The 25975-nt window shown below is 38.0% G+C and overlaps 2 protein-coding genes across 2 annotated transcripts; one reads left to right on the top strand and one right to left on the bottom strand.

Moving 5' to 3' along the window:
• Window positions 1–645: 645 nt before the first annotated feature.
• lix1l (limb and CNS expressed 1 like) lies at window positions 646–12468 on the bottom strand. Its single transcript, XM_041809408.1, has 6 exons — window positions 11888–12468; window positions 8116–8279; window positions 7623–7763; window positions 7092–7187; window positions 6684–6761; window positions 646–4383 (listed from the first exon to the last, which is right to left on the bottom strand). The coding sequence occupies exons 1-6, from the start codon at window positions 12219–12221 to the stop codon at window positions 4132–4134; spliced, it is 1065 nt and encodes a 354-aa protein (XP_041665342.1). The 5' UTR covers window positions 12222–12468; the 3' UTR covers window positions 646–4131.
• Window positions 12469–23287: 10819 nt separating this feature from the next.
• Window positions 23288–25863, top strand: LOC121523919 (type-4 ice-structuring protein-like). The gene is made up of 4 exons (XM_041808991.1): window positions 23288–23378; window positions 24042–24110; window positions 24201–24312; window positions 25465–25863. Exons 2-4 carry the CDS (start codon window positions 24062–24064, stop codon window positions 25676–25678), a joined length of 375 nt encoding a protein of 124 aa, XP_041664925.1. The 5' UTR covers window positions 23288–23378; window positions 24042–24061; the 3' UTR covers window positions 25679–25863.
• Window positions 25864–25975: the final 112 nt, after the last annotated feature.

The raw sequence follows: 25975 nt of genomic DNA, 5'->3' as shown, positions 1-25975 counted from the left end.
ATGAAGTCTGAAATTTGTTTCCAAGTGTTTTTTCTGTGAATGTGCCTACCCACAATGGTAGCATAAGCAAAAAAGGCAAAATTATTCTCCAGCATAACAAAATCCTTTTTTGTTTCTTTGATAAGAGTGGTTATTATTCAGGTTTAACATAGAATATGGTTCACAGATTAACTTTTCAATGGACCATGATTTCCCCCATATGATTGGGTCCTAGAGAAGAGTCTTCCCTTTGAGTGTTTTTATACAAGCAATAACACATTTTCATGTCATGACAATTGCCTTATTTGAACAGCTATTTTGTCTCCATCCCACATTTTAATGATTTATTTACTTAATAGTGAGAATCTATTTTCAAACTATGACCATCATATCTTTAGCTAGTAGCTCCATGATACACATTAGTTGTACTACCCCTTTTTGCAGTTTAACAGTGTTAGTCAGTGAAATTCATGTTTTAAAAAAGTTGGAGGCAGGAGGAAAAGCTATATTGTTTTAAACCAAGATTTACAAGCACTGATAAAAAATAATGTACTGTTCATTAGACAACCGGATCCTATGAATACTTGTTAGTTCTGCTAGCGCCCCCTTTACAAGAAGTAAAACACGTCATGTAACAAATGCAAAACATAAAACCTAAAACCGTGTTTTATAAGACATTTTATTACATCATATAAATCTACTAAAAGTATAAACACTGGATACAAAACGCTCATAGAAAATACAAACAACAAGGGCTTTGAAAACACTTTTGTAAAACAATACTATATAGAAAATGAAACACATAAAAACCAGAAAAAAAACACACCATGCATAAAAGCTTTATAATGAAAGCCCAATTATTGGTCTTTTCTTATAAAATGTATAGCAAAAAAAGTTTTAAGAGAGCCTCTACTGAGAATGATCACAAAGAAAGTCAAAGGCATTGTAAGAAGAGAGCTCTGAAATTAATGGCTTTTTGTCAAAAATTACACACATCATAAGCACCTACTTAAAAAAAAAATGCTACAAAGACACAATTCATGATGTCAGACCTCATTCACAAATCAAATTCAATACACTTGTTTAGTTTATTATAATAAACTTCCGCTGTGGCATGAGTTTGACTTGACTGACAATAAAATGGAGGGTGCTTTAGTTGCTTATGTATTCTAAAGTGTATTTGCAGTTAAGATGGGGTAAGAATAAAAAGGAAAATTGGCATTAAAAGGGTTGTATTCAAGCTGCAAACCTGTAGGAATAGAGTGTTTATTGTATAAGCTTTGTTGTTTATTGTAAAGGGTTAAGTTTATATTTACAATACTGAATTAACAGAGAGCTGCAGGGACAAACATTTTTCTATTTGTGCTGCAGACATACAAACAGCATATAATGGTTACACATGTACATCAAAGGTAGTTAAATGTTGTATATCTCTCATTATCATCATGTAACATATGCATGTTGTGAGAAGACATCTTTGGAAACTTGCTTTCTTTTGAAAGGATGGATCATGATTGATACCTCTCTCAGGCCTGTACCATAAATAAGCCAGTCTATGCAATTATGATTTATGATTTATTCAAGGATGTAAGCGGATTTTGGAAAAAAAACACAAAGAAAAAAGGTTTTTATTTAATACAAAAGCTGTCAATCTCTGGATTTTGACAACCAATAATCACAATTCAGCATCTTAAAAATGCTTTAATTGTGGATAGATCTGCTGATTTAGACTTACATTCATAGCTGCAACTAATATAAAATGTCACCTGTGTAGAAGCATATCAGATTTCAAAAAGCAGCATCTACTTGCATGTATCTATGAGATGTAGGCTTTTATTTACTGAATGGATAAAGAAGTAGTATCTGTAATCTCCTATCATCCTCTATGGAAAGCAACAATTCCAAAAAGGTTAACATATTCCTTTAAAGCTCCTGTGAAGAACTTTTAATTTGTGTTGATTTTGGCACCCCCTGTGGACAAAGCCATACATCTAATCTCTCTGCATTCTTTTAAAACTTAAATATCTCTCTTATTGGAAATGTTTACAGTGGAATGTTTGAAAACGCCTTTTTGGTAGGATGCCAAAAAAACATTTTTCCTGACATGGCATTTTAAAAGATTACAAATAACTACTGTATATAGAAATAGTATTGTTTAGGATGGTTTTGTATGTTTTTGTAAGTCATGAAGAGGCATAACTATTATTTTCAGTTTGCTTCAAAAGCAGATAAAAATCTTTACAGGAGCTTTAAGGTTTTGTGGCAGTTAAAAAGCATTTTCTTGATACTCTAACACATTTGTTCCCAAACTGCCCCCCACCAAAGATCTTCGGGGGGCATGAGGCAGGACTAGGTTCACTTGGCCCGCTCTGTTGGGATTTTTAACAATCAAAACAGTCTTAATTTGTTATTTTTTTGATAAATAATGTACCGCTTTTTCCTACTGGACCTCTGCTTGAGGGGCTGCTCCAAGGAAAAGGTTGGGAACCACTGGTTTAACAGACTTTAACATCATAACAAAACTACCAAAAAAACAGAGTGTAACACTCCTTTTTAAACCTCCTCAGAACACGGTTTTGTAGCTTTTACATGTGAAGCTGTTTTCCATAAAGGCACAATGATCCCAGGCAAGATATAGAGTAATAAAATAATAAAAACTGGCTCTGGTTTTAATCATACTCCATCTAGGCTTCTTTGTTTCCCATTTTCTGTCTCCTCAGATTTAGGGTAATCAGTTCCTGCTGTTGTTGATAATCCATCATTCAGCAGAGAGACGGGACCTCCTGCTGTTTAACTCACATAACTCTGTGCCCACAATTCCTTCCAAACAGTGAAACGTATTACCAATTAAACTCTCACTTCTATTATATGGGGTCTTCGAAAGGCTACAAGCTGAAAGTACTTAATTCCTATAATGTATTCAATACATTTTAGATAGCAAAAAATAAAGGTATCACATTTACAATATAGACATAATTAGGTCATTCAACATTAAGATATTTGAAAGGTGATAAGTGCGGAAAAACTACATTGTTTTTAGCTCACTGCTAACAAACTAATTATTGTGCTGGTACTGTTTTGTATTGTGACTCACACATGATGAATCATCTCAACAAAAGAGCCCTCCACTCATTTTTTTGGCTTTTGCATTTCCCCTTCAATCACCGCCATGTGGTTTAACCTTGTTTCTGCCAGACAAAGCACACAACAAACACAATCTGTTTCACAAGAGTAACTCAACAGTCTAAACGTTTAACGCTTTGCAGATCCTTTAGTTGAAAGCACACTGAAGAAAAATATACATTCAGCTAGTGTCACAATCACAGAGTACACAACAAACGCTAAAATCAGCCTTCACAGACGAAAAAACACAAAAAATAAAGGATAGCGACGGTTTGAATGGGATTTTTTTTTTTAACCTGAGCTGCTGTCAGAACAATTGGTCACCTGTTGGTATTTTGCAAAGTACCCTTAATATATGACATGAGCCAAAATACTAATAAATGCCTACTAGAAGCTGGTGGTATTTGAGATTACTATTTCCATATACTGCAAAAAGCAGAATAGGAAATTCTGTTGTGGAATGGTTATCAATTTGGGATCTTTTTTACAGTTTTTTGTGTTGTTTTTGTCTCAATGCTTTAGAAATAAGTTGTACATTAACACACGCAGGGTACTTGCTATTACACTTTCATTATCTAAAGTCTGAAATACTATAAGCAAATATAAAATGAGCCAGTATAAACTTCAGAATGATCCAAACTTTGATTAAACGTGTTTGGTTTAGAACTTTCCGTTCCATACATTCACTGATGAAAGGCAAGATTTATGTCTGCAGGCTTCTTTGAGTAAATAAAGTGTGAAATATTGAAAAAAGAAAATGTAAACCTTAGTCTGCTGGTATGTCAGCCATGTTCACTTGTAGGTAAAAAGCATGGTTATCCTGTAATCACTAGGCACGAAGAGGTAACAGCTATAGCAGTGTTGTAAGTTTGAGTTTTATGGTTTTGTTGATGAGCATCCTATAAGCAAAGGCCTGATCACCTAAAAGCTCAGGCAGATCACCTTTATATCTATGCAGTGATCATTACTGTTACCAGAAATCCTTCGGGGTATGAAGTCTTGTTCTTTCATGATGAAATGCTGTAGGTTTTAGTGCGAGGGCAGGGTGGCTGTGTTGGCTGCACTGAGCTGACCCATCGCTAACATCAGGATGTCTTTCTTCTCTTTGTAAAAACGCAGTTCTCTGCCCGCCAGCCTGGCGTCCTCCAGTTCTCTCTCTGTTGATGCCACCTCCTGCGCAATAGTACCTGCTATGCCCTGCTCTCGGTTCACCCAGTCGGCAGCCATCTGTGTACGCATGTCATCGTCCAGAGCCCGGTGGGAATAGTGAGCCAGCACTTCCTGAAAATTAAATGAGATGTGTTAGGCAGGGCTTGACTGTTGTTAGGATGCAATTAGCTCCCATAAGTTCAAGCTCCTCTAAGCTTCCTTTAAATTGTTAATTTGTTAATGAACGATTATTTTAATCAACTTTGAAAGTGATATGATTTTTTTTTTATTTTTACTGATTGTCATTTTTTTTAATCATCTTGTGTTTCAATTTGATGCCTTTCTGCTATGTTTTATCATTAAATTTATCAACGTTCTGTTTTCAAATCTGCAAATCAAATTGAAGTGATCTGTGTTTGGACGGTGCTCTATAAATAAACTGACCTGATGGAGAACAATGTGGAGAAAATGGCAACTGACACTAGCCCTTTGGTCATAATCAGTGGAAACCACTTAGCATAAAAATAGGGATAGCCATAAGGAAATTATGGGTCTGCAGGGTAAGAGGTTTGACTAAATTGTCAGCATATCACTGATCTTTACTTTAAGGTATGTGCGTCATAGAATATATAAAACATGGATTAAGTCTTAATGATGCCACCCACTGTTTTTATGAAGAACTTTTGAAGTCTAGCTAGGGTGGTTGCCATGTTGGAAATGCTATCTGCACTTACAGAGCCAAGCGAAAGCTTTAACTGAGGTGAGTTTAAGCCTCTTGTTTAACAGGTATAAAAGATATCTTTTTTAAACATATTTTTATTGTTTGTTTGTTTTTTTTACAAAGGACATAAAACATCAGCCAAACTGGGGCCCATGGAGGTTAGCAAAATCATGGTCCATTGTAAAATTAGGCTGTGGAAACCAGATTTTATTTTTATATAAAAAAAATGGGCACAGGGGACTAAAACATTTGGAAAGCAATGTCAGACTTCATAGCTAACCTATGGTGTGCACAAATGTCTGGATGCCAGAAAAAAATTTGAAGAAACTGAGACATCTTTAATGAAAAGAACTGAATAATTACGAGTAGAGACAAAAGGGTGAAAAGCGGCAAAAATGGATTACACTGGCTAAAACCCAAAAAAGAGGGAAAAGAAATAGACGTGGCAAGTAAAAAGACAAAAAAAGTAAAAAGTAGCCTAAAGCAGCAAAAAGCTGCAGAATGGTTTAAAAGTTGGAAAAAGAGGAAAAAGTAGCACAAACTGGTTTTCAAGTGGCAAAAAGAAGTGGCAAAAATGGGTTAAAAGTGGCAAAAGAAATGTCAACATGGGTGGAAAAAGTAGTGAAAAGGTGGAAAGGTAGCAGGAATAAACATTTCCCACATCAGAACCCAACAATAGTTTGACACTCTTTTTAGTTCAAAAATGACAGAACTGTTAGGCAGGATGCTAGCACCAATGGTATTGATCTAACACATATCAAATCAAAACTGGGGAGGGCCCATTCACTGGGTTTATCAGGGGCCCAGCTCATTCTGTTGGCAGGCCTGCTTGTAGGGAATTCTGAGTCATTTTTAACCATCAAAAACAGTTGGCCTATCTCTTCATTTGGTACCATTTTTCATTTATATGTCTATTAAACAACAAAAATGGAAAAAGAGTAAACCAGCTCTTAAACGGGAGCCAGCTTCTGTTATTCAACCACAAGAGTCAGCTCTTTAAGGCAAATAACAGCTTTCAATTCCTAAACCTCACATAAACACAGCAAAGTGTCTCTTTCAGATTAGACATGGCGGGCCACACAGTCAGCTGAAAGTTAGGAACAACAAAAATGCCTTTGTTCTGAGATAGGGCAACATAGTGTTGGGAAAGTTTGTTGCAAAGTAACAAGTGTATATAACCTCATATATTATGTCTGTTACATCATGTTTGACATAACTTTACAGCAATCTTTGCTACGCAATGTTACCTCGCTGGTAAAGTTATGGCTAACTTCAGCTTCGTAACGTTAGGTCATCATATCATCTTTTCTAATGAGCTTTTTTTTTCTTTGGAAATCAGCAATTAGTGTTTACTGTAGCCAAAGATCAAAGTTAAAGGCCATCCAAGTGAGAACCATTAATACTAACATGGGCACCATGCCTATTGTTTGTACAAATGAGTAGCTGTAGTTGTACTATAGTCGTACAAGTTTAGCTCCCCTAATTTGAAGCTACTTCAATGATCCTCTACATGCAGTCTGTAGAACCAAGAGTATGAACTGTGATACATCTAGACAGCCTGTGTTTTCAAATGTGTGATCTAATCTGTCTGCACCAGTCATATCTCGTGAGGAAAGGTCTGACATTCTGTTTGGACAGTTTGTGAAAAATTGTGAAAACTATAAACTGTAAATTGAGCCCATCTGCTGAAGCAGTGAAAGTCTCTCAGTACCTGTCGGGAACACTGTCGTTCTCTCATGGCTTTCAGACTCCCATTCCAATGCAGCAGCTGGAACACGGTCATCAGCTCCTGAAAATAAACACAGCCAGTCCAGCAGAGTTAAGAGATTAACTCAATATGTAGCAATTTAGTAATGTGAAGCATGCGCGCTTCTTTCAAGTTTTCCTACATTCAGTTACAGATGAGGTCAATACGGGGTTAAGATGTAGTTAAGATGCTCTAGCTTTGTGCTGTTAGGAGAACATAAACAGGTAGATATTACTCTGAATATATATACACAGTCTGGCTCAACAGCACCTGGGCTCAGACCATGCAAATGCTATTTCCACCCTCTCCCACTGTGTCTGAGTAGCATCAAATGCCTGTTAAAATGTTAAAGAAATTCCTACGTTAATGCACCTGAAACTCCAGCATGGATTTCCCTTTGTTGGACTCAAGCATGAAGCGAAAGGCTCCTATTCCTGTGTTGGGATTATCAGCCTCTTCTCTGTTACCCTACAAATAACAACAGAGATAAGTTAATATCAAAGGGCTGTGTTATCTTAGACATCAGTTAAAGATAAAAAGATTTCTGGGTAAATTTATTGGAAAAAACAGAATGATGATACAATGAGGTGCATGAGAAAGTAGAACCAGACTTTATGAGGTTGTTTACATTAAATCTGAGACAAGGCAACTCTCTAATCTGATCTTTCTTTATAGTTTTTCAAAGCATAAATAAGTCATAAATAAGCCATTGGACATACTTTTACAACATCTGATGTACTTTTTAAAGATTCATGCTTATGGTGCAAGCTACAAATACAAAACTTGCTCATGTATGTTACATTTTAGTTACTTTCTGGCATTTTCTCTGCAGCTGTTTAAGGATGTTGCTTACTGTTGAGGACTAAAGCACACAAATTCTTCCATAAATCACACTTAACGTACATTGAAGGAGGCAAGCGCCTCACTAACACTCTTCTCGATGAATTCGTCTGTGATGCGGCGGGAGGGATGTTCATTGAAAACAGAGTTCATTAGGGCAATCTTGGCAGCGCTGCGTCTGGCCTCTGCTTTGGTGGGACAGAACTGTCAAACAGTGACGAAGACATGCATTAGCACTCAGATTCAATAACGAGCACGTATAAACTATCCAAAAGCTGAAGATAGCTGATGTTTATATGGAGTGAAGACTGCATGAGAGTGCAGAGACCTTCACTTGCTGGCTTGTGGTCTTGAGTTTGAAACCATATTTGGAATGCAGCATTTGCAAGTGTGCAGGAATGTTTTAAGCTCATAGCAGGGCACTTGAATGACCTTATTTTTCCTTACATCAGCTCTACTGTGTGAGAGGTCTTTGAAAGTGCAGCACATTGATTTATGTATATCCCTCTCACATTTTCCAACAACTGTCACATTGAAAACAATGAGGTTACCGTACCTGGAAACTTCCAAAGCAGCTTCCTCCAGGAAGACTAACATAACAAACGTAAGGAGGGCTGTTGGATGGGACCATTTCATAAACAACAAGAGCTCCGTTCCTCAAGTCAGCCCCTCTGGTCAGCTTCATCTGCCAAAACTCCTGTAAAGCCTCCACCACATTTACTAAAGGGCACAGAGATAGAAGAAGACATGTCAAATAATGCTATATCCACTCTTTCTTTTATCATTAACATATTTACATAAGCAGCTAGTTAAAGACTTTGCTACATTGTCCTCTCTGAAAGGTGGGAAGGTCATTTCAAGGCCGCCAAAGGCTTTTCCTGTACATATTTGTATTGACGTTGAGAGGAAATTCAGCCCCCTCAACTGTTCTCTTCATGTCTCCGTGGGAGAAAGTTTCATCCCTGTCTTCTAAAGGGAACAACAACAAGAGCAAGCAGGAAAATTTGCGGCTGAGTCAGAAATTATTATTTGGCTCAGGGTCTGTGGTGAGAAGAGAGTGCAGCTGCAGCCAACATTATCCAGAGCTATTTGACTTCTGTTGCCTCTCAGCTCTTTCCTGCTGAGCTCTCACTGTTTGATTCGAGACCAGGCTGAGCAGACAGCCTGCTTCTCGCTCTGAACAGAGCCTGGAGCACGATCAGAGCGCTTTAAGGCTACAGCTTTGGGACTATCGAGGCCTCTGTAAACTAGTCGAGATATATCCTGGCATGAGATATATTATTCCCTGAACAGCAATCCAAATATTTGTTTTTATAGCTCTCAATGTGTGCGAAGTAATACTGCTAGCTCTAAATTGATCTCTTGTTACTCATTTGCAAAGCAACAACGTTGAACACAGCACCATTAAGCACTATTAACAACTATGTTTACATGCTATCTTATGGAAATTAACTGGCAATTAGCTAGTAATTAAAGTTACATCATAAGCCAATGTAGCTAAGTTAGCTTTAGCAACATGAGCTTTAGCAAACATAACTAAAAATAACTTAGCTATGCAGATAATGTAGATACTTAACTTACATAGCTGCTTTGTAAGCTTTATGGTGCTTCCCATTAACATCTCTGAACTCATAAATTCTGACCTACCAGATGGATACGTCATCAAAAATGCACCCTGAACTCAGAGTTCTGACTCCCCCAGTACCCCCAATTATGACCTCCTGGCAAATGCAACACTTTCAACTCTGGTGAGATGTAATTCCCAGCGGCAACATCCAACTTCCAAGGTTTATGGAAAGCAGCATTAGCTAAGTAGCTATGTTAGGTATGTAACCCTGATGCAGTAAGCACTAAGCTATGCTGGCTGCGTTGGCATGTTTCATTGAGGATGAGCTTTTTTTACAGTGTGCAGACTGTTTACATAGTTTTGTTAAATTTTCATTTTTAGGTTTTGTAGGTCAGGTTCTTGACTTTTAACTTTGGTATCCTAACCCTGACCCTAAACAGGAGTTTATCCAATTTTAATTCTAAAGTTTTCGCATGTATATCTCTTCTGAGCAACTGGACACTGGCACTCACTCTCATCTGATCGCCAATCTCTCTTTAAGTTGAATTAAAGATGTATTTGTTCTTCAAAACTTGTGTACTCTCAGTACTATTGAACATAGTGGTTCTCAACTTGTCTGGCATCAGGACCCACCACCACCTCCTAGAGAGAAATCACGACCCAAGCTTTTGAAAATGTTGAACCCCTCAAATTTATCTAATAAAAAAAAAATGTAGTTTAAACCCTAAATGAGGGAAAAAATTAAATTTAACAAATGGACAGGTCAAAACAATCATGTTTAAAATGAACATCATTACAGGAGGATGTACATACGTTTAACTTGTTTCACTACATTTTTTTCCAGAGACAGCATGGAAACTTGTTAATTTCTCAAGGACTTTCCTCATTAACTTGAAACCCACAGCTGTGTAATCCAAAGAAAAAGAGATAATTAAGTAGAAATCTTAAGACAAAAACTGAGATTTACTTGTTAACATGGGAAAACCTAAAAAAAATACATGTATAAATTTACTGTATGTCCTGTTCATTGGGTTTTCCCCACATTTTTTTCCTGACACACACTTGCGACCCACTTGAAAGAGCTTTGCAACCCCCATTTTGGGTCTCAACCCTCCAGTTGAGAACCCCTGCTGTAAAGCATTTAGTATCTAAAAGTAACAAAGTATCAGAGATTTTGACAACCTGAACTGCACTGTAAAAAAGTAAACATAAACATTTGGTTTTGCAGTATATGGATTAAACTGAAGTGTAATTTTAATTTTCCCAAAACAGAGACCTACTTAAGGGGCTGAAAAACAGCATTCAACCATCCAAATAAAGGTAATTTTAGTGTACAAGGTCCAGGACTAATGATAAGATACTGAATCTATATATATTTTGCTATCAAGTCTGAAGGATGTCCTGGAAAATTTGGCAGAAATAGGCAGGAAATATTCAGAGATTGAAGAGGATGGCATGTAACAATGGTGATGGCCTCAACTCTAACCCATAATTCAGCTGTTGCATGACATCAGTCAGTTTATAACAAAAGCAACAAAGGGAATAAAAAACATATGATTAACTACCAGAATAACTTCACTGGGTCTCACTAGTGTTACTGATGTTTAAACTGTAAAATAGTGTTTAATTTCCCTAGTGATGTCGTTACATTGATTATAGTAAAAGAGGGAAGTGGGAAACTAAAAAAAAAGTGTCTGGGTGAAATACTACCAAGTACAAAATATGATATTTTGTCAGACATGCTATTCCTTCCAGGAGTAAATGGCAGAACTGAAGCAACATTAAGACAAAAATAAAGCCCTGACAAATAGTCTTAATTCAGCTGCCAGTGTGGAAGGTGTTAAGTCTCCTAAATAAGATAAAGGAAGGAAGAGACTGTTAGCCGGAGCATGAGGGGACAATCTTTTGGAAATAAATCCTATTAGCGCCAAACAGGAACACAAAGTATAAGCTGCTACTGCTGGTGTTACAGCACATTTTGGGCTGATGTAAGTTTTTAACATTGCTTTCTTTGTGCTGAAATACCTAAAAACAGAAAAGGTTGGTTAACTATGAACGTCATCTGATCATCAAGTGGCATACAGCATTTTGTAAAAGCATAAAAATGTAATATTTTAAACTTTTTAGGCCATTTTGTGTTTAAAAGCATAAAATTAACACACAGCAAATGGTATTAGGTGCTTAAGTCTGAAAGGGAAAATAAATGTTCATGCTATCACTAAAAGTTGGACTCTATTTTGGGCATTAAAGCCTGGGATGTTTGAACATATGTCTTGGTGCCATGTCAAGTCTCTACATCACTTTTATCATGTTTATTTTTTTAGATGAAAATGTAGGTGCAATGTTGTTTGCTGTACAGTGTTAAAAAGGTGACTTAAACGTGACTGATAGGTATAAAAGCCCATTGTTCTAAAATGTAATCCCCCAGAGCTGTGGTATTTAATCCTTCAATGAAGTGAATGTAGTCAGGGTTACTATATCTGTAAAGTTATAGTATAGTAGTATTTAATCTACTAGTGAGTATAATAGTATACATGAATACAGTAAGCTGTAAAGTGGGGAAAACGCGTGACATAGTTCACGATACAGTCAAACATGAATAAAGCAGATATGTGGCTCGCGCTCTACCGTTGTAAATCAACGTCCTGACAAATGGCGCAGAAAAAAAGTGGATTTCTGCTCCAGTAAACTCAACTAAACTGAGCAATATGACACTGGGTAGTGGTATGTTAACACGTCATTTATCACCATTGGACGTTACCTCTGCCATAACCTTGTGTGTGCTTGGCGAAGCTACGGACCACAGCCTCCACCGCCTCCTTCAGCACCGCCGGGTTCCCAGGGTTACAGTGGCCAGCAGCCCCCGGCCCAAGCCCGGCTCCCACCCCTCCGTACAGACTGTGGAGCTGCAGCGGAGGCGGTGGAGGAGGAGGCCCGGACGAAGCGGCTAGCGACGCTGGGGAGGGAAGGAGCGGTGCGATGGGGACGGTTACCCCGGGCCGGAGAGAGGAGCGGAGGGTCCCGGTCGGTCCTGAGCTGAATCCAATCCCCGGCTGTAGTCTCTGAGGGCGGATACTGTGAACGTTAGATTCCATTGTCCCAACGTAACGTCTGTAAAGTCCCGGTCCGGATGAGACTAAAAGCCGACGACTTCAGGTTCAAAAACGGTCTTCGGGAGCTGAATGGACAAAGTATTAGCAGGCTTTTGTCAATCAGAGCTTTAAGAAGTAGTTATCCGATGTTGATTCGACACATATCACTGCTGCTATGCATCCCCACTCTCTGGATTAGGCTGCGGGATTGTCAGTCAAGTGATGCCTTTCATTACGACTCGTATTTTAGAGATTCAGGGGGCCGCTGCGCAAATAGTGTTTGCTGTGCACAATCAGGCCTACGCACAGAATTGGTTCTACCCCTGTAAATCCAGTAGTGATTTATTTTCGATGTCAATGTATATGTGTTGGATCCGTAGCATTAGTGCTAGCATTCAGGCTAACAGTTTCTTCATTTTGGAAAAGTGTATCTCAACCAATAATGGGTCCAATGTTAAAACTGTTCAGTCGTGCCACTTCTAAACACAACTTCCACACTTTTTTCCAAACACCTCTGCCACTAACAACCTATTTACACCACATTTTGCTACTTTTAACATGTTTTTGTTAATTTTTATCAAATGGTCCCACTTTCTTTTCCCACTTATTGCAACTTTTAACATTTTTTGTCATCTATTGTCATTTTTAACAATTTTTTGCCACTCTTTACCCATTTTTGACATATTTTCGCAACTTTATTGAAACATTTTTTACAGCTTTTTACAATTTTGTATCATTTTGCAATGATGTAATTTTCCCCCAAAATCTTCACAGTTTCTTCTACTTTATTTTCTGGCATCCTGGAGTCTGGCATTACCTCCCATATGGGTTTAGTTTAATTTCCTCATCCCTATTCTTAACATTTCCTTAAAAATGTTATACTGTTTGAAGAAACACGGTTTACATCTTTAAAAGGGCCATTTGTACAACAGCCTTAATAGATGAATTATATTTTTGTTGCTCTGATAAGAGTGATTACACAGTGTTCCACATTATTATGCAAATGATATTTTTCTCTTATTTTCCTAAATATGAATGCAAATGACAGTCAGAATATTTTTCAAGTCAACAGCCATTAGAGCATAATTCAAATGTTTTTGAACAAACTTCATAATGATAACCATTATTTAAAAAGAAAAATAAAAACCTCAAAATGCACTGTTCCATATTATTAAGCAGGCCACAGGTTTCAAGCAATATGGGAAAGAAAAAGGATCTCTGCTGCCAAAAAGTGTCAAATAGTGCAATGCCTTGGACAAGGAATGAAAACATTAGATATTTCATAAAAAATTAAGCGTGATCATCATACTGTGAAGAAATTTGTGGCTGATTCAGAGCCCAGATGGGTTCGTGCAGATAAAGGCATAATGACAAAGGTTTCTGACATTTCATTAGATTAAGAGAGCAGCTGCTAAAATACCATTACAAAGCAGCAAACAGGTATTTGAAGCTGCTGGTGCCTCTGAAGTCCCACCAACCTCAAGGTGTAGGATCCTACAGAGGCTTGCGGTAGTGTATAAACCTACTATTCGGCCACCCTATCCAATGCTCACAAGCAGAAACGGTTGTAGTGGGCCCAGAAATACATGAAGACTCATTTACACACAGTCTTGTTGATTGATGAGTGCCATGCAACCCTGGATGGTTCAGATGGAGGAGTAGTGGATGGTTAATGGATGACCACCATGTCCCAACAAGGCTGTGATGTCAGCAAGGAGGGGGCGGCATCATGTTCAGGGCCAGAATCATGAAGGGAGAGCTGGTAGGCCCCTTTAGGGTCCCTGAAGGTGTGAAAATGATCTCGGCAAAGTATTTAGAGTTTCTGACTGACCACTTTCTTCCATGGTACAAAAAGAAGAACCGTGCCTTCTGTAGCAACATGATCTTCATGCATGATAATGCACCATCTCATGCTGCAAAGAATAGCTCTGTGTCATTGGCTGCTATGAGCATAAAAGGAGAGAAACTCATGGTGTGGCCCCCATCCTCCCCTGACCTCAACCCTACAGAGAATCTTTGGAGCATCCTCAAGCTAAAGATCTATGAGGGTGGGAGGCAGTTCACATCAAAACAGCAGCTCTGGGAGGATATTCTGACATCTTGCAAAGAAATTTAAGCAGAAACTCTCCAAAAACTCACATGTTCAGTGGATGCAAGAATTGTGAAGGTGATAATAAAGAAGGGGTCCTTTGTAACCATGTAAGTTTGCCTATTGAGATGTTTTTGATTGAAATAGCTTTGATTCCAGTAAATATGACCTCCTAATACTGCAAATCAACAAATTACAATTTTCAGTTCTTTACAACCTATAAAATATTTTAAAACTCTGTTGTGCATAATAATGTGGGACAGTGCATTTTTTAGGTTTTTATTTTAAAAAAAAGATTGTTATCATAATGAAGTTTGTTCAAAAACATTTGAATCATGCTCTAACTGCTGATGACTTGAAAAATATTCTGACTGTCATTTGCATTAATATTTAGGAAATAAGAGGAAAAATGTAATTTGCATAATAATGTGGAACGTGGTGTATTATTCAGGTTAAAACTGAAATATAGTTATCACGTGTTAGCTTTACATGAGATCATGATTTTACTGACCTCCATGGTTTAGTATTTGACAAAAGAAGCACAGAGGCTGATATACTCAGGAAGCTGCAGTCACAATAAAATTCATGGATATTGAATTCTACCAATGTGGTGATAATTGCCCTGCCTTTAATTGCACATAGTTTTCGAACATGGATGATGTTTTTATTTCCCATTTTTTCTCCTGCACATGAAGGCAGCAGGGGAAAGTCAGAGAAATATCAAGACAGGAAATCTGAGCCTCCTCTGTTCTCCCCTGGCACCAACAGAGCAGCCACAGTGAGGCTTTACAGCTCCAGCTCTGCAGCCTGAAGCATGTGATTAAAACTTGGAAGCACAGTCATTTCACTTGATAAGATGACAAAAAAGAGGAAAAATGTATGATCCTGCTTTGTGACACTAAAAGAGATCCTCCACAGGAAAGTGGGGTTTAACTTTGAGTGGGTGGACCACCAACTCTGTAAAGAACAAAGACTCTTTAGAGGAAATGGAACCTCCTCTTCTGCTTCCTAACTGTTTTTTTTATGACTTTCTGGAACTTGTGTGATTTTTCATTCTTGCTGTGGTCTGGTTTGAGGCCAGAGGAGCTTGGAGGAGAGACAACAGAGCATTTTTTAATTTATCTTTTTTTCAAGGTTTTGTTTCAAACTCCACTAAGTCTGTGAAAATCTAACAGAAAAATACACAATCCAACAAATCCACCAAATTCAGTGTGGCCTGTTAGCATGGTTTACACACACAACAGGAAAGTCATTTATCACCATTGTAATGAGTGTTTGGCTCACTGGAGGGCGTGCTCTCATTTCCTATATCAGTTTATAATCTCAGCTATGCAGCTCACTGACATGTGGACACTGATTTTGTTGCTTAGTTTGCATAAACTATTGAATGTGCACTGATCAGCAGAACCTTTTTCCATCTTGTTTTTGATTAATTACATTTACCATGAGCAACAGCTTGAATATGTTTGTTTCCCACAGTGAGCTGAGCTGTTTAGTTATTTTACTTAGAGTTTTCACAGGGTGAAATTAAAACTGATGCCTCTTTATGACCTTCAAAACCAAATGAGATCATCAGCATAAAGACTGAGTATTTCTTAGAGTAGCTATTGCAGTGTCAAAAACCTCTGATGCAGGGTAGGTTTTAGATAAAGTGGTTTCTACTTTTTACAGTAAGTCAAGATTATTAATGAGGAGACTGAGACTGGAGACTGGAGATATAGTCAATATATGAGCATGAAATATGAGGTATACATCTACTTACTTTTGATGATTAAGAAATGTGTTTTCATCATTAACAAGGAGCCAAGAGAAGGAAAAATTACATCAAAATAAATTTTGATTATCCGAAGTAGTAGTAGTTTAAGTAGGTAGATCTCTGTAGATATACTGAACCAGTAAGTTGGTTGGTTACTGTGAACTAATACGGCTGCAATGAATAAAAGTTAAACTTGGCCTTGAGATGTTAAAATATCACATTCATTTAATCCTCTACTTTTACAAGCCTTCCAGGGCCGACTGCAGAGAAGTATCCCCACATCATGATGCTGTCACCACCGTCTTTTACAGTGAAGATGGTGTGTTTATGCTGTTGTGTTGTGTTTGGTGTCCGCAAAACGTATTGTCTAATCTGATGGCCTAAAAGAAACATTTTGGTCTCATCAGACCAACAGACTTTCTTTCACCTGACCATAGAGTCTCCCACATGCTTTTTGGTGAATTCTTGTTGAGAATTAGTGAGTTTTCTTCAACAGTGGTGAACCTGGTCAATAGTTGTTGTGCGAAGAGTCTCTCCATTTCTTGATGATGGATTTAACTGAACTTTGGGGGATGTTCAGTGCCATGGGATTTTTTTGTATCCATCCCCTGACTTATACTTTTCAATAACCTTTTTTTCTGAGTTGCTTGGAGTTTTGTCTTCATGGTGTAATGGTAACCATGAATATTGACAAACCAGCGACTGGACCTTCCAGACACAGGTGTCTTTATATTACAATCACTTGAGACACATTCACTGTCCTCAGGTGATCAACATTTAACTAACTGTGTGACTACTAGCACCAATTGGCTGAACCTCAGTTGAATTAGGTCAGTCACTTTAAAGGGGGTGAATATATATGCAATCACTCATTTTATCTGACATATTTTTTTATTTAATTGGCAATACTTGATAGAAATCTGATTTCACTTCAACATTAAAGAGTTTTTGTTTGTTTGTTTGTCAAAAAATATATTGACCATGATTGATTTACAAAATCAATAAATGGGTTAAAAAATCCAAGGTAGGCACAGGCACTGTAGATGTGGACGGGGCTCATCATGGGCTTTGCCTGCAACCTCCAAAACCACTCCTGGATTGGTAAGACTTTATAAAAGACATGAAGAGATTCCTGTTGTAAACAGCATGTAGGGCAAGATCAACACAGATCACTTTGTCCACAGGGCAACCAAAAACAACAGAAAAAAAAAAAGAAATTCCTCCAAAATGTCCAAAGACATGCTTATCATGGGTGAATAAGTAACCCCGAATTCCCTCTATGTGAGATTGAGAGTGAGTGCTTGTTTGTCTGTGTCAGCCCTGTGATTGACTGGTGACCAATCCAGGGTGTACCCTGCCGCTCGCCCACTGGAAATCTGAGCTGGAATCTGTTCCAGCTCTCTTTGACCCTGAATAGAATGAGGAGTATTTATGCCATAAATAAAAGAAAGAGAATCTGTAGCAGCTAGGGAGCCGCTTTTGTTTGTTAGTTTGTTTTTGAGTACACAGGTCTGTGGCATCTTTTAATGGAAAGACAAAGTTGGCTCCATGTCTGGAGATACCCTTCTTATCTTCACTTTTAGAAGATGGGCTTGAGAGACATAAAAATAGAAACTCTTTCCAACAGGGAAGTCTAGGCTGATGCTGAACAGACTCTGGACTGAGAGAATAATCTCTGGTCGAAAACATTCCCACATCTGGTTTTAATTTAAGGTTTATGTCAAACTCACATTTTAAAACTCTGGTGCGGGGGCTTTCCCAATACATGAACAGAGACTCATTGAACTGCAGTACACGTCTTATTAAACTTCTAGTTTTTTTTAAAGCCCACTGCTTACACACTTTTTGTTTTTCTTTCCTGTCCTCAAGAGTTTATTACTGATGGGGTGAAGCTGAGTTGAGAATTAATTACTTTACAACAGCCATAAAGATAAACTGGCAGCAGAAACAAGGTGTTGTATGAATACCAAAGGTAGAAGGTTTACATCCACATAAACAGTGTTGATAATAAAAATCATGCTCTACTTCTTAGGACTATACTGGTGTTAGCTGTGCTATTTACTCTGTGAAGCGGATGTTCTGACTGTGCGTCAGTAATAATCAGGATAAAAATTAAAATAAAACATTGATATAGCCTACTTTAACATTTAATTACACAATTACACATTACAGATTAAGGCCTGGTTGTATTTATGGCAGTGCTAAATGCTAATTTCAAATATATGCATGCTAAAAGGCCTCCGATATGCTACGTTTCATGTACCATGGAATCTGGAGCTTGGAATACCATCCCACAGTAGTTGATTGCATTCCAGTTAATACGAGGTGGTAAATCTAAATACTGAGGTTTCTCTGAGGAACTAAAGGTGCATGTACATGTAAATATCTATGAGCAGATATCTATAGGGGTTTATGAGATGACTTGTCTGACTGCATCTCAGGATTTCCAAGTTCTGACAAAAACTTGAATGCACCATAAACCCCAAAATGCCAGTGTTTAGCACTAGCTAAATACATTATATTCAAACCACCCTGAGTTATTAAACATTTATTGTTAATCAGCAGGGGTGGAAAGCAACTGGTTACAGTTACTCAAAATAATGGAATTTATTTATTTATTTCATGTACAGTACATGTTCTTATTTGACTACATTTTGAAATCAGTACCTTTAATTTTAAGTAACTTTTATCCAGAATAACTGTACTTTAGCTTGAGTACAATACTCTTGTACCTTTCCCACCACTGTTGACTACATAGTAGAGAGAATGATCCCAATTCACACCCAAAAACAGCTGTTTTACTGTACATAGCAAAAACCGAAGTGTTGGGGGTTCAGGGTTAAACATTTCTCCCAAAGTGTAATTTTACTCCATCCTGAGTGAAATGGTCTTTAGGTCAGTGTCAGAGTTATTTGAAGTACCCTAGACCCCATTAAGATAAATGATACCTTTAGAAGTTTTTACTCCCAATTATATACTTCACAGTTTAATGGTGACAATGCAGCTATTAAGGCCTTTCTTGACCCTTTGCCCACCCCAACCATTCCGCCAGAGTTGGTGGAGAAAATGGAGGCTTCTCTGTCCCAGGCAGAGATAGCCCTGGCTATATCTTCCATGCAATTCGGGAAATCCCCTGGCCCTGATGGCTTCCCAGCTGAATTTTTAAAGACATTTTCAGCACTCCTCTCTCCACGCCTTGCTACTGTCTTTTCGAAGTCTCTTAGGCAAAGCTCACTCCTTCAGTCGATGAACGAGGCTCGTATAACTCTTATAGTTAAAAAGGGTAAGGATCCTACACAATGTGCCTCGTACAGGCCAATCTCTCTGCTGAACACAGATGTGAAAGTCCTCGCTAAGGCACTAGCACACAGGTTGAAGGAAGCTGTTCCCTTAATAATAGCGCAGGATCAAACTGGCTTTATAAAGAACCAACACTCCTTCTTTAATTTTTGACCCTTATCTAACATTATATTTTCAAGCTCTAGTAATGTTCCCGAATGTGTTATGTCACTAGATGCCGAGAAGGCGTTCGATTGCGTTGAGTGGACATATTTGTTTAAAGTTCTGCAAAATTTTGGATTAGGTCCACTATTCATAGCCTCGATTAAATTATTGTATGCTTCTCCCATCTCTAAAGTTCAAACAAACAGCACAATCTCTCAGCCCTTCACACTAGGTTGCAGAACCTGTCAGGGTTGCCCACTGAGCTCAATTCTCTTTGATTTAGCGATTGAACCGCTGGCAGTGGCTCTTTGGAACAGCCAGGGTGTCTCTGGTATTTGGAGAGGGGGTATAGAGCATAGGGTGTCTTTATATACGGACAATCTTCTACTATGTTTCAGACCCAAATACCTCTCTTCCAGCAGCTCTCTCCTTGCTTGAGCAATTTGGATCTGTATGTGGATACAAGATCAATATGCACAAGAGCGAATTGTTTCAAATTAACAGAGAGGCGTTTGACTTAGACTACAGCGACATTCCACTTCAAATTAAGGGGAGAAAATTTAACTGTTTGGGAGTGGTTGTTACCCGCTAATTTAAGAATCTTTTGAAAGAAAATTTTATTACTTTGTTAAACCAGGTCAGAACATCATTATCACAGTGGTCCCCTCTCGCATTATCACTCGCCGGACAAATAAACTCCATAAAAATGAATATACTCCCAAAATTGACATATTTGTTTCAGTGTATCCCAGTACTCATTCCAAAGTCATTTTTAGTTTCACTGGATTCCATTATTTCCTCATACATATGGCAGGGCAAGAGGCCTCGAATTAGCAGAGCCCTGCTTCAGAGACCCAAAAGAGATAGGGGTATGGGGCTCCCTGATTTCCGTTACTACTGTTGGGCTGCCAATATTTGTTGTATTGCTTTTTGGACTCGCTTTTATCTCCAGCCCAATGGTCCAGACTGGACGTCTCTGGAGTTAAATTCATGCCGAGACATCTCCCTCCCTGCACTCTTTGGTGCACCGCTTGACTGCCCATTACCAAAATCACTGGATAATCCAGTGGTACGTCATACCCTTTGGGTGTGGACCCAATTTAGGAGATCCTTTGGATACAAACTCTTTTCTCTTTTGAGTCCGATTGCCTCCAACCACCTTTTCACCCCCTCACGCTCTGATTCAACTTTTCAAACTTGGCATGAAAGGGGCATCAGATCTTTTGCGAGCATGTTTGAAGATGGATGTTTTGTTTCCTTTAATCAATTGACTGAGAAATGCAATCTACCCAAAATGCACTTTTTTTTCGGTATTTACAGGTCAGACAGTATGTCCACTCAAATGTGCCTTGTTTCCCCTCGGTACCCAAAGCTAATCCACTCGATACCTTTCTTTCCTTTGACCCATTGTCTAGAGGTACATTGTCCAAGTTACACAATAACATTTCGATGCTGATATGTTCACCTCTGGACAAGATTAAGGCGGCCTGGGAACAGGACTTGGGACACATCTCTGACGACCAATGGGACTTCATTCTTTTATCAATACATAAATCCTCAATCTGTGCTAGACACTGCCTAATTCGATTCAAGGTGGTCCACAGGGCTCACGTGTCCAAAGTTAAGCTGTCCAGTATTTACCCCGATATAACTCCCACCTGTGACAAATGCAACCATTGTGATGTTAACACTGATACATATGTACTGGCTGTGTCCTAAATTGCAGAAATTCTGGCATGACGTTTTCCATACTTTATCTATTATATTAAAGAAGAATCTAAGCCTTAGCCCTACTCTTGCCCTGTTTGGTATTGCTGGTGGAGATAACCCCCACCTGAGCTCTACAGAACACCGCATGGTCGCTTTTGCCTTGCTCTTGGCCAGACATGCAATTCTGCTTAAGTGGAGGGGTGCTGCCCTGCCCATGCTTGGCCAGTGGTGTCAGGATGTAATGTCCTGTCTCAAACTTGAGATTTTACGTTTCTCTATCAGTAGCTCAAACAGAAAATTCTATGACACATGTTTGTCTTACCTGTTCTGCACATTACTAAATCATTTGTGGCAATGTGGAAAATTACTGCCCAACCCTGTTTTTGTATTTTTGTTTGCACTTTGTATATATTTACATGATGAAAACTCAACAACGAAATTTGAAATTAAAAAAAGAGTTATTTGACACTGTTGATCCACCAGCATAAGTTCAACTCTGTTAAGGTTAATTGATCTAGTCTCTGCCCATGGTGATTTCAAATCTGGGGGGATGTGTGGATGGGGTCCCCCATGCCCTTGGGCAGAGTGTTAAGATGTTTTATGTGTTTAGTTGTGCTTAGATGTTGCCTGTTTTACAGCTACCCCTGCTGAGTTCTTTTCCATGTTTCTGGTAGATTGTTGCTTTTGATGTGAAACAAATTTGCATCATGAGTGAAGTTATCCACCAAGTTAGAGTTTCTGCCCCGTGACTTTAAATGTAACTAAAGGACGCATAGTGCCTACTCTTCATCAGTACGCACTGCCCTGCTATGAGGTTGACGCTCTGATTTGTTCCAGAGGAGACCCACCTTGTCACAGATTTTCAAGAGTTGTTGCACTTCTGTCATATGGTAAAACTTCTAACAGTTTCAAAAATGTAGTTAAACTATATGAACTGTGGACCAATATGTACACTTTTTAATTATTTAACTCTACATGAGTTCAGTTAAGACTGTCATGTTGCTGTGTATTTAACTTTACTGTGGAGGTGTGAACCGGAACAACTTGGTTGGAGATCTATTCTCTTGTTATTGCAAATAAGGAAAGATCATATTTTACTATACAACTCCTCGGAATCTACTCAGTACTTAAAGTAAACTTTAAACTTAATACTTTTTACCTGTACTTGTCTAACCAGAATGAATTTACTTTTACTTAAATATGTTAATCATATACTTTTCCACCTCTGTTAATCAGAATAACACTACAGATAAATATGAATTGTTTTCAGGTTTGTGTGTACTTGAAAGCTAACTTTGCCAACATTTTGAGTTGCAGTAACTGATATATCGTTGATGGATCTGCATCAAAGGTCATATAATAATCATAAAGAGTTCAGCTCCTGATGAGAACATAAACGTGAGTGACATATTCTTTCAAGCTGTCTTCTGCTATTTAAATTCATTTTTAAAAAAGTAACGATTTCTCTTTATGAGAAAAATTTCCACCTAAAAAACTAAGCAGTCAGAGCCCACCAATGCTACATAAACTATCAGTAATAGACTTTATAAACGCTAAATGCTAACATCAGAAGGCTTATGTAACATGCTGAACACATTATATCAATGATTATATCAGAGTTCAACAGTGCCATAAAGCTATAGAACAAAACAAGGTACTGTGTATGTGAAACTGACTCTTTATCAGTTATGACTGATACTTTCTGCGGATTAATTGACATGAGTTACAAGGTGCTTTGAATCAAATTAATATACTTCTAAAGAATAACAACCTGAAAAAACAAGGCCTCCTGCCTGTTATCTTGTTTGTAATCTTGTGTTGAAGCTGATGTGGCATTTCAACATCACCTAACTGCCCCAGCAGTGATGTTGTTGACAGTGATTAAGCGTTTTATTTAATCATCAGATAAGATGCCCACGCATTTGGGACAGTCAGCAGTAGGACTGTTGGACTTTGGCTGAGTTCGCCCAGGTGGAAGAGTAAGCAGCAAGGGTCAACACGATGAGTCACTTACTGGCAAAAACATCCGATAAAGTTTTCTTTCTTTATCTTATCCAATCAGGTTGACATATCAGGGGGGATGCATCACCACACAGGACTATAAGAGGAGTGAGAGCACTGCAGGAAGGCACCATCCGGTCCACATTCTCCTGCCGTACAGGTGAGTTTGACTCTTTATTGTCTCGTTGGTTTAGACGTGATTCATGTATCCTCTGCATAAGGAGATCTTAAAGGACAACACGTACTTATTGAAAGCTGTAAATAGATATGATAGACATAAGCTCTTTACATTTCATATTTTGAAGCGTTTTTAAGGCATATTCAACTTTTTTCATGACATTTTGTGGTAATAAAACAAAGCTTTGGTAACATCAAAGTTCAACTAAACTTAACATGGACACTATTGTGTATTATGAGTGATTCCTTTCATGAAGTTTCCTTTTTTCACTTTTTCTTGTCATATATATACTATAACTAGGTTTTTTCAGTTCTCAAGATTTTGAATTGCATATCAGGATATTTTCTTTCCATAGATCAGCCTCTTCCTAGAAAGGTTTTATTCATAATGATTTTACGCTAATGTGGTGTTTAAGAAACACACTGCATAAGCAATTATGTAAAGTTTATTTAATCCCTTTCATATGAGGGACTACTAGAAGTAGGTTAGTGACTCATCTGATTGAGCAACAGCCTTTTGCACTTGATGACTGAAAAACTTGATCAAAACATCTTCAAAACAAGATGGAGTAAACAACATACCAATAAAAAAAGTTTTAAAAACTGCTCTGACTGCACAAGAATTAAATAATGTTTGTTTCTTTAGGTCCTGTTCACTCAGCAGCCATGAAATACATCCTCATTGCAGCCGTCGCCCTCCTTGCCCTGGCACAGGGTATGACCCTCACATTTGAGCTTTAAATCAGAATGTCCAGGTTTTATTGATGTTTAACCTGAACCACTTGTTTATTATTTATACCCACAGGAAGCTTCGCTCAAGAAGCTACAGATCTTGAGAAGCTCACCCAGTACTTTGAGACCATGAAGACCCAACTCACTGAATTTATCAACAACCACCAATTGGCAGACCAGGCTCAGTGAGTACAGCAGCCATCTGACACTTCCTCTTTTCACTTGTTAAGTCAAGGCATTCAGTCATGAGTCATGTCTAGGATGATTAAAATCTGCTGGCTGCTGATTAAAGTTTTGGACGTTGCACATGACTGAACAACTTCAAGACTTCTGACTCTGACCCTTATACCTGAGTATGGCAACAATTTATGCATACTTCAGCATTATTTTATCACTGATCAGTTTATTAAATGTGGTCAGTTTTTATTTTATCAAACTATGACAAAAGTAGTGGTAAGACTGGCTCAGTGTTAAATAATAATGTAATATACAATGGCATAGGATTAACTGGAATAAATACATGCACAAGTACTTCTAGTTTTATACTTTAAGACCATTTGTTGCTCTTATTTTTACTTCTACATAGAGATATAAAGATTACATCAACTCACAATGGCATGTGCATAGAAATACTGGCTTCACAATATTATTTGCTCAAATTATTGTTTTAATTTTTTCAAATTATAATTAAAAAACATGTTTATTTCAATTCTCTGCCAGAAAAACTGAAATATCCCTTTTCCTTATTCTTCTGAAGCCGGTGTTCATTAAACCTTTATTTACACTATAAAGATTTTTTTTCTTTATGAAAACAAGTAAAACTTTTTCAATTTTTAGGTTGCACCATTACCAATAGAACTGTGCACATTTATTCATTGAAAAAAATACACTATAAAATAGTCAACTCTCTGCTGGTTAAAGACTTTTGCATTCTGTAAAACCACCTTAAATGTTTATATTTATATCGATTTTAATGTATTGTTGCATCACAACTACAAGGGTAATCAGAAGTATAGGACCTTTATATGCAAACAATGCGTTTAATTGCTAATTTTACTTAAATATTAAAATATCTATTGCATCAGTAAGCCGATTAAAACATGGTTTTCTTACCATACCACAACAGAACAATAAACATGTCAAGTAAACACGCAAATACTGAAACTCAGCCGGATTTAGGTTATATCCTTGAAGCAGTCATATTGCTGACTTGATTGCAGAAGGACTTTCAAATGGGCCCAGTTTTGCCGTAGTCCATTTCACATGACAACAGACTGTAATAATGATAATGTCAAAGGCTATATTTTTGATACGTTTCTTCGTGTTCTACATCACAGGTCATTCCTCAGCGAAAGGAGTGCCGCGATGGAGCCTACGGTCACTCAGATCAAGGAGCAGCTGAGAGCCACCTTTGCTAGCGCCCAAGACCAGATCAGACCCCTGGCTGAGAATGTACAGGCTCAGGCCCAGCCTATGATGGACGAGTTCCAGAGCCAGGTGCAGGAACTTTTGAATAGGTTCATGGATCAGACCCAGGCCCTTAGAAACTAAACTTACCCTTATCACAGTGAGATGCAGAAGTGCCTCAACCCCACCATCTTTTCAGGGTTACTTGCACTTGATGGCTGGCCTCCAAGAGCAGGCAGGAGATCTACAGCCTAAGATGTGTTTCAGTGATTGTTTGCATTGGCTTTGTCATTCACTGTCCAAAAGCATGATTAAAACTTGCAACACAACTTCCCAGTGTCTGTTATATATGTGACTTTGTGGGATGTATGATGAATGATTATCTTTGACTTGTACTTTTTTAAATCTTGCCTTTAGAAACAAATTCCACAACAGCCAGCA

Source organism: Cheilinus undulatus, linkage group 16, assembly GCF_018320785.1.
Source record: "Cheilinus undulatus linkage group 16, ASM1832078v1, whole genome shotgun sequence".
In the NCBI taxonomy this organism is placed as follows: domain Eukaryota; kingdom Metazoa; phylum Chordata; class Actinopteri; order Labriformes; family Labridae; genus Cheilinus; species Cheilinus undulatus.
This window is presented reverse-complemented; position numbering and strand designations above follow the sequence as displayed.

Coding starts and splice junctions, on each gene's coding strand:
- lix1l (XM_041809408.1), bottom strand. CDS start 12,221: ATGGAATCTAACGTTCACAGTATCCGCCCTCAGAGACTACAGCCGGGG. Junction 7,764..8,115: donor GCTGCTTTGGAAGTTTCCAG/GTACGGTAACCT, acceptor ACTGTTTGACAG/TTCTGTCCCACCAAAGCAGA. Junction 7,188..7,622: donor AGGCGCTTGCCTCCTTCAAT/GTACGTTAAGTG, acceptor TGTTATTTGTAG/GGTAACAGAGAAGAGGCTGA.
- LOC121523919 (XM_041808991.1), top strand. CDS start 24,062: ATGAAATACATCCTCATTGCAGCCGTCGCCCTCCTTGCCCTGGCACAG. Junction 24,111..24,200: donor CCTCCTTGCCCTGGCACAGG/GTATGACCCTCA, acceptor TTATACCCACAG/GAAGCTTCGCTCAAGAAGCT. Junction 24,313..25,464: donor CAATTGGCAGACCAGGCTCA/GTGAGTACAGCA, acceptor TCTACATCACAG/GTCATTCCTCAGCGAAAGGA.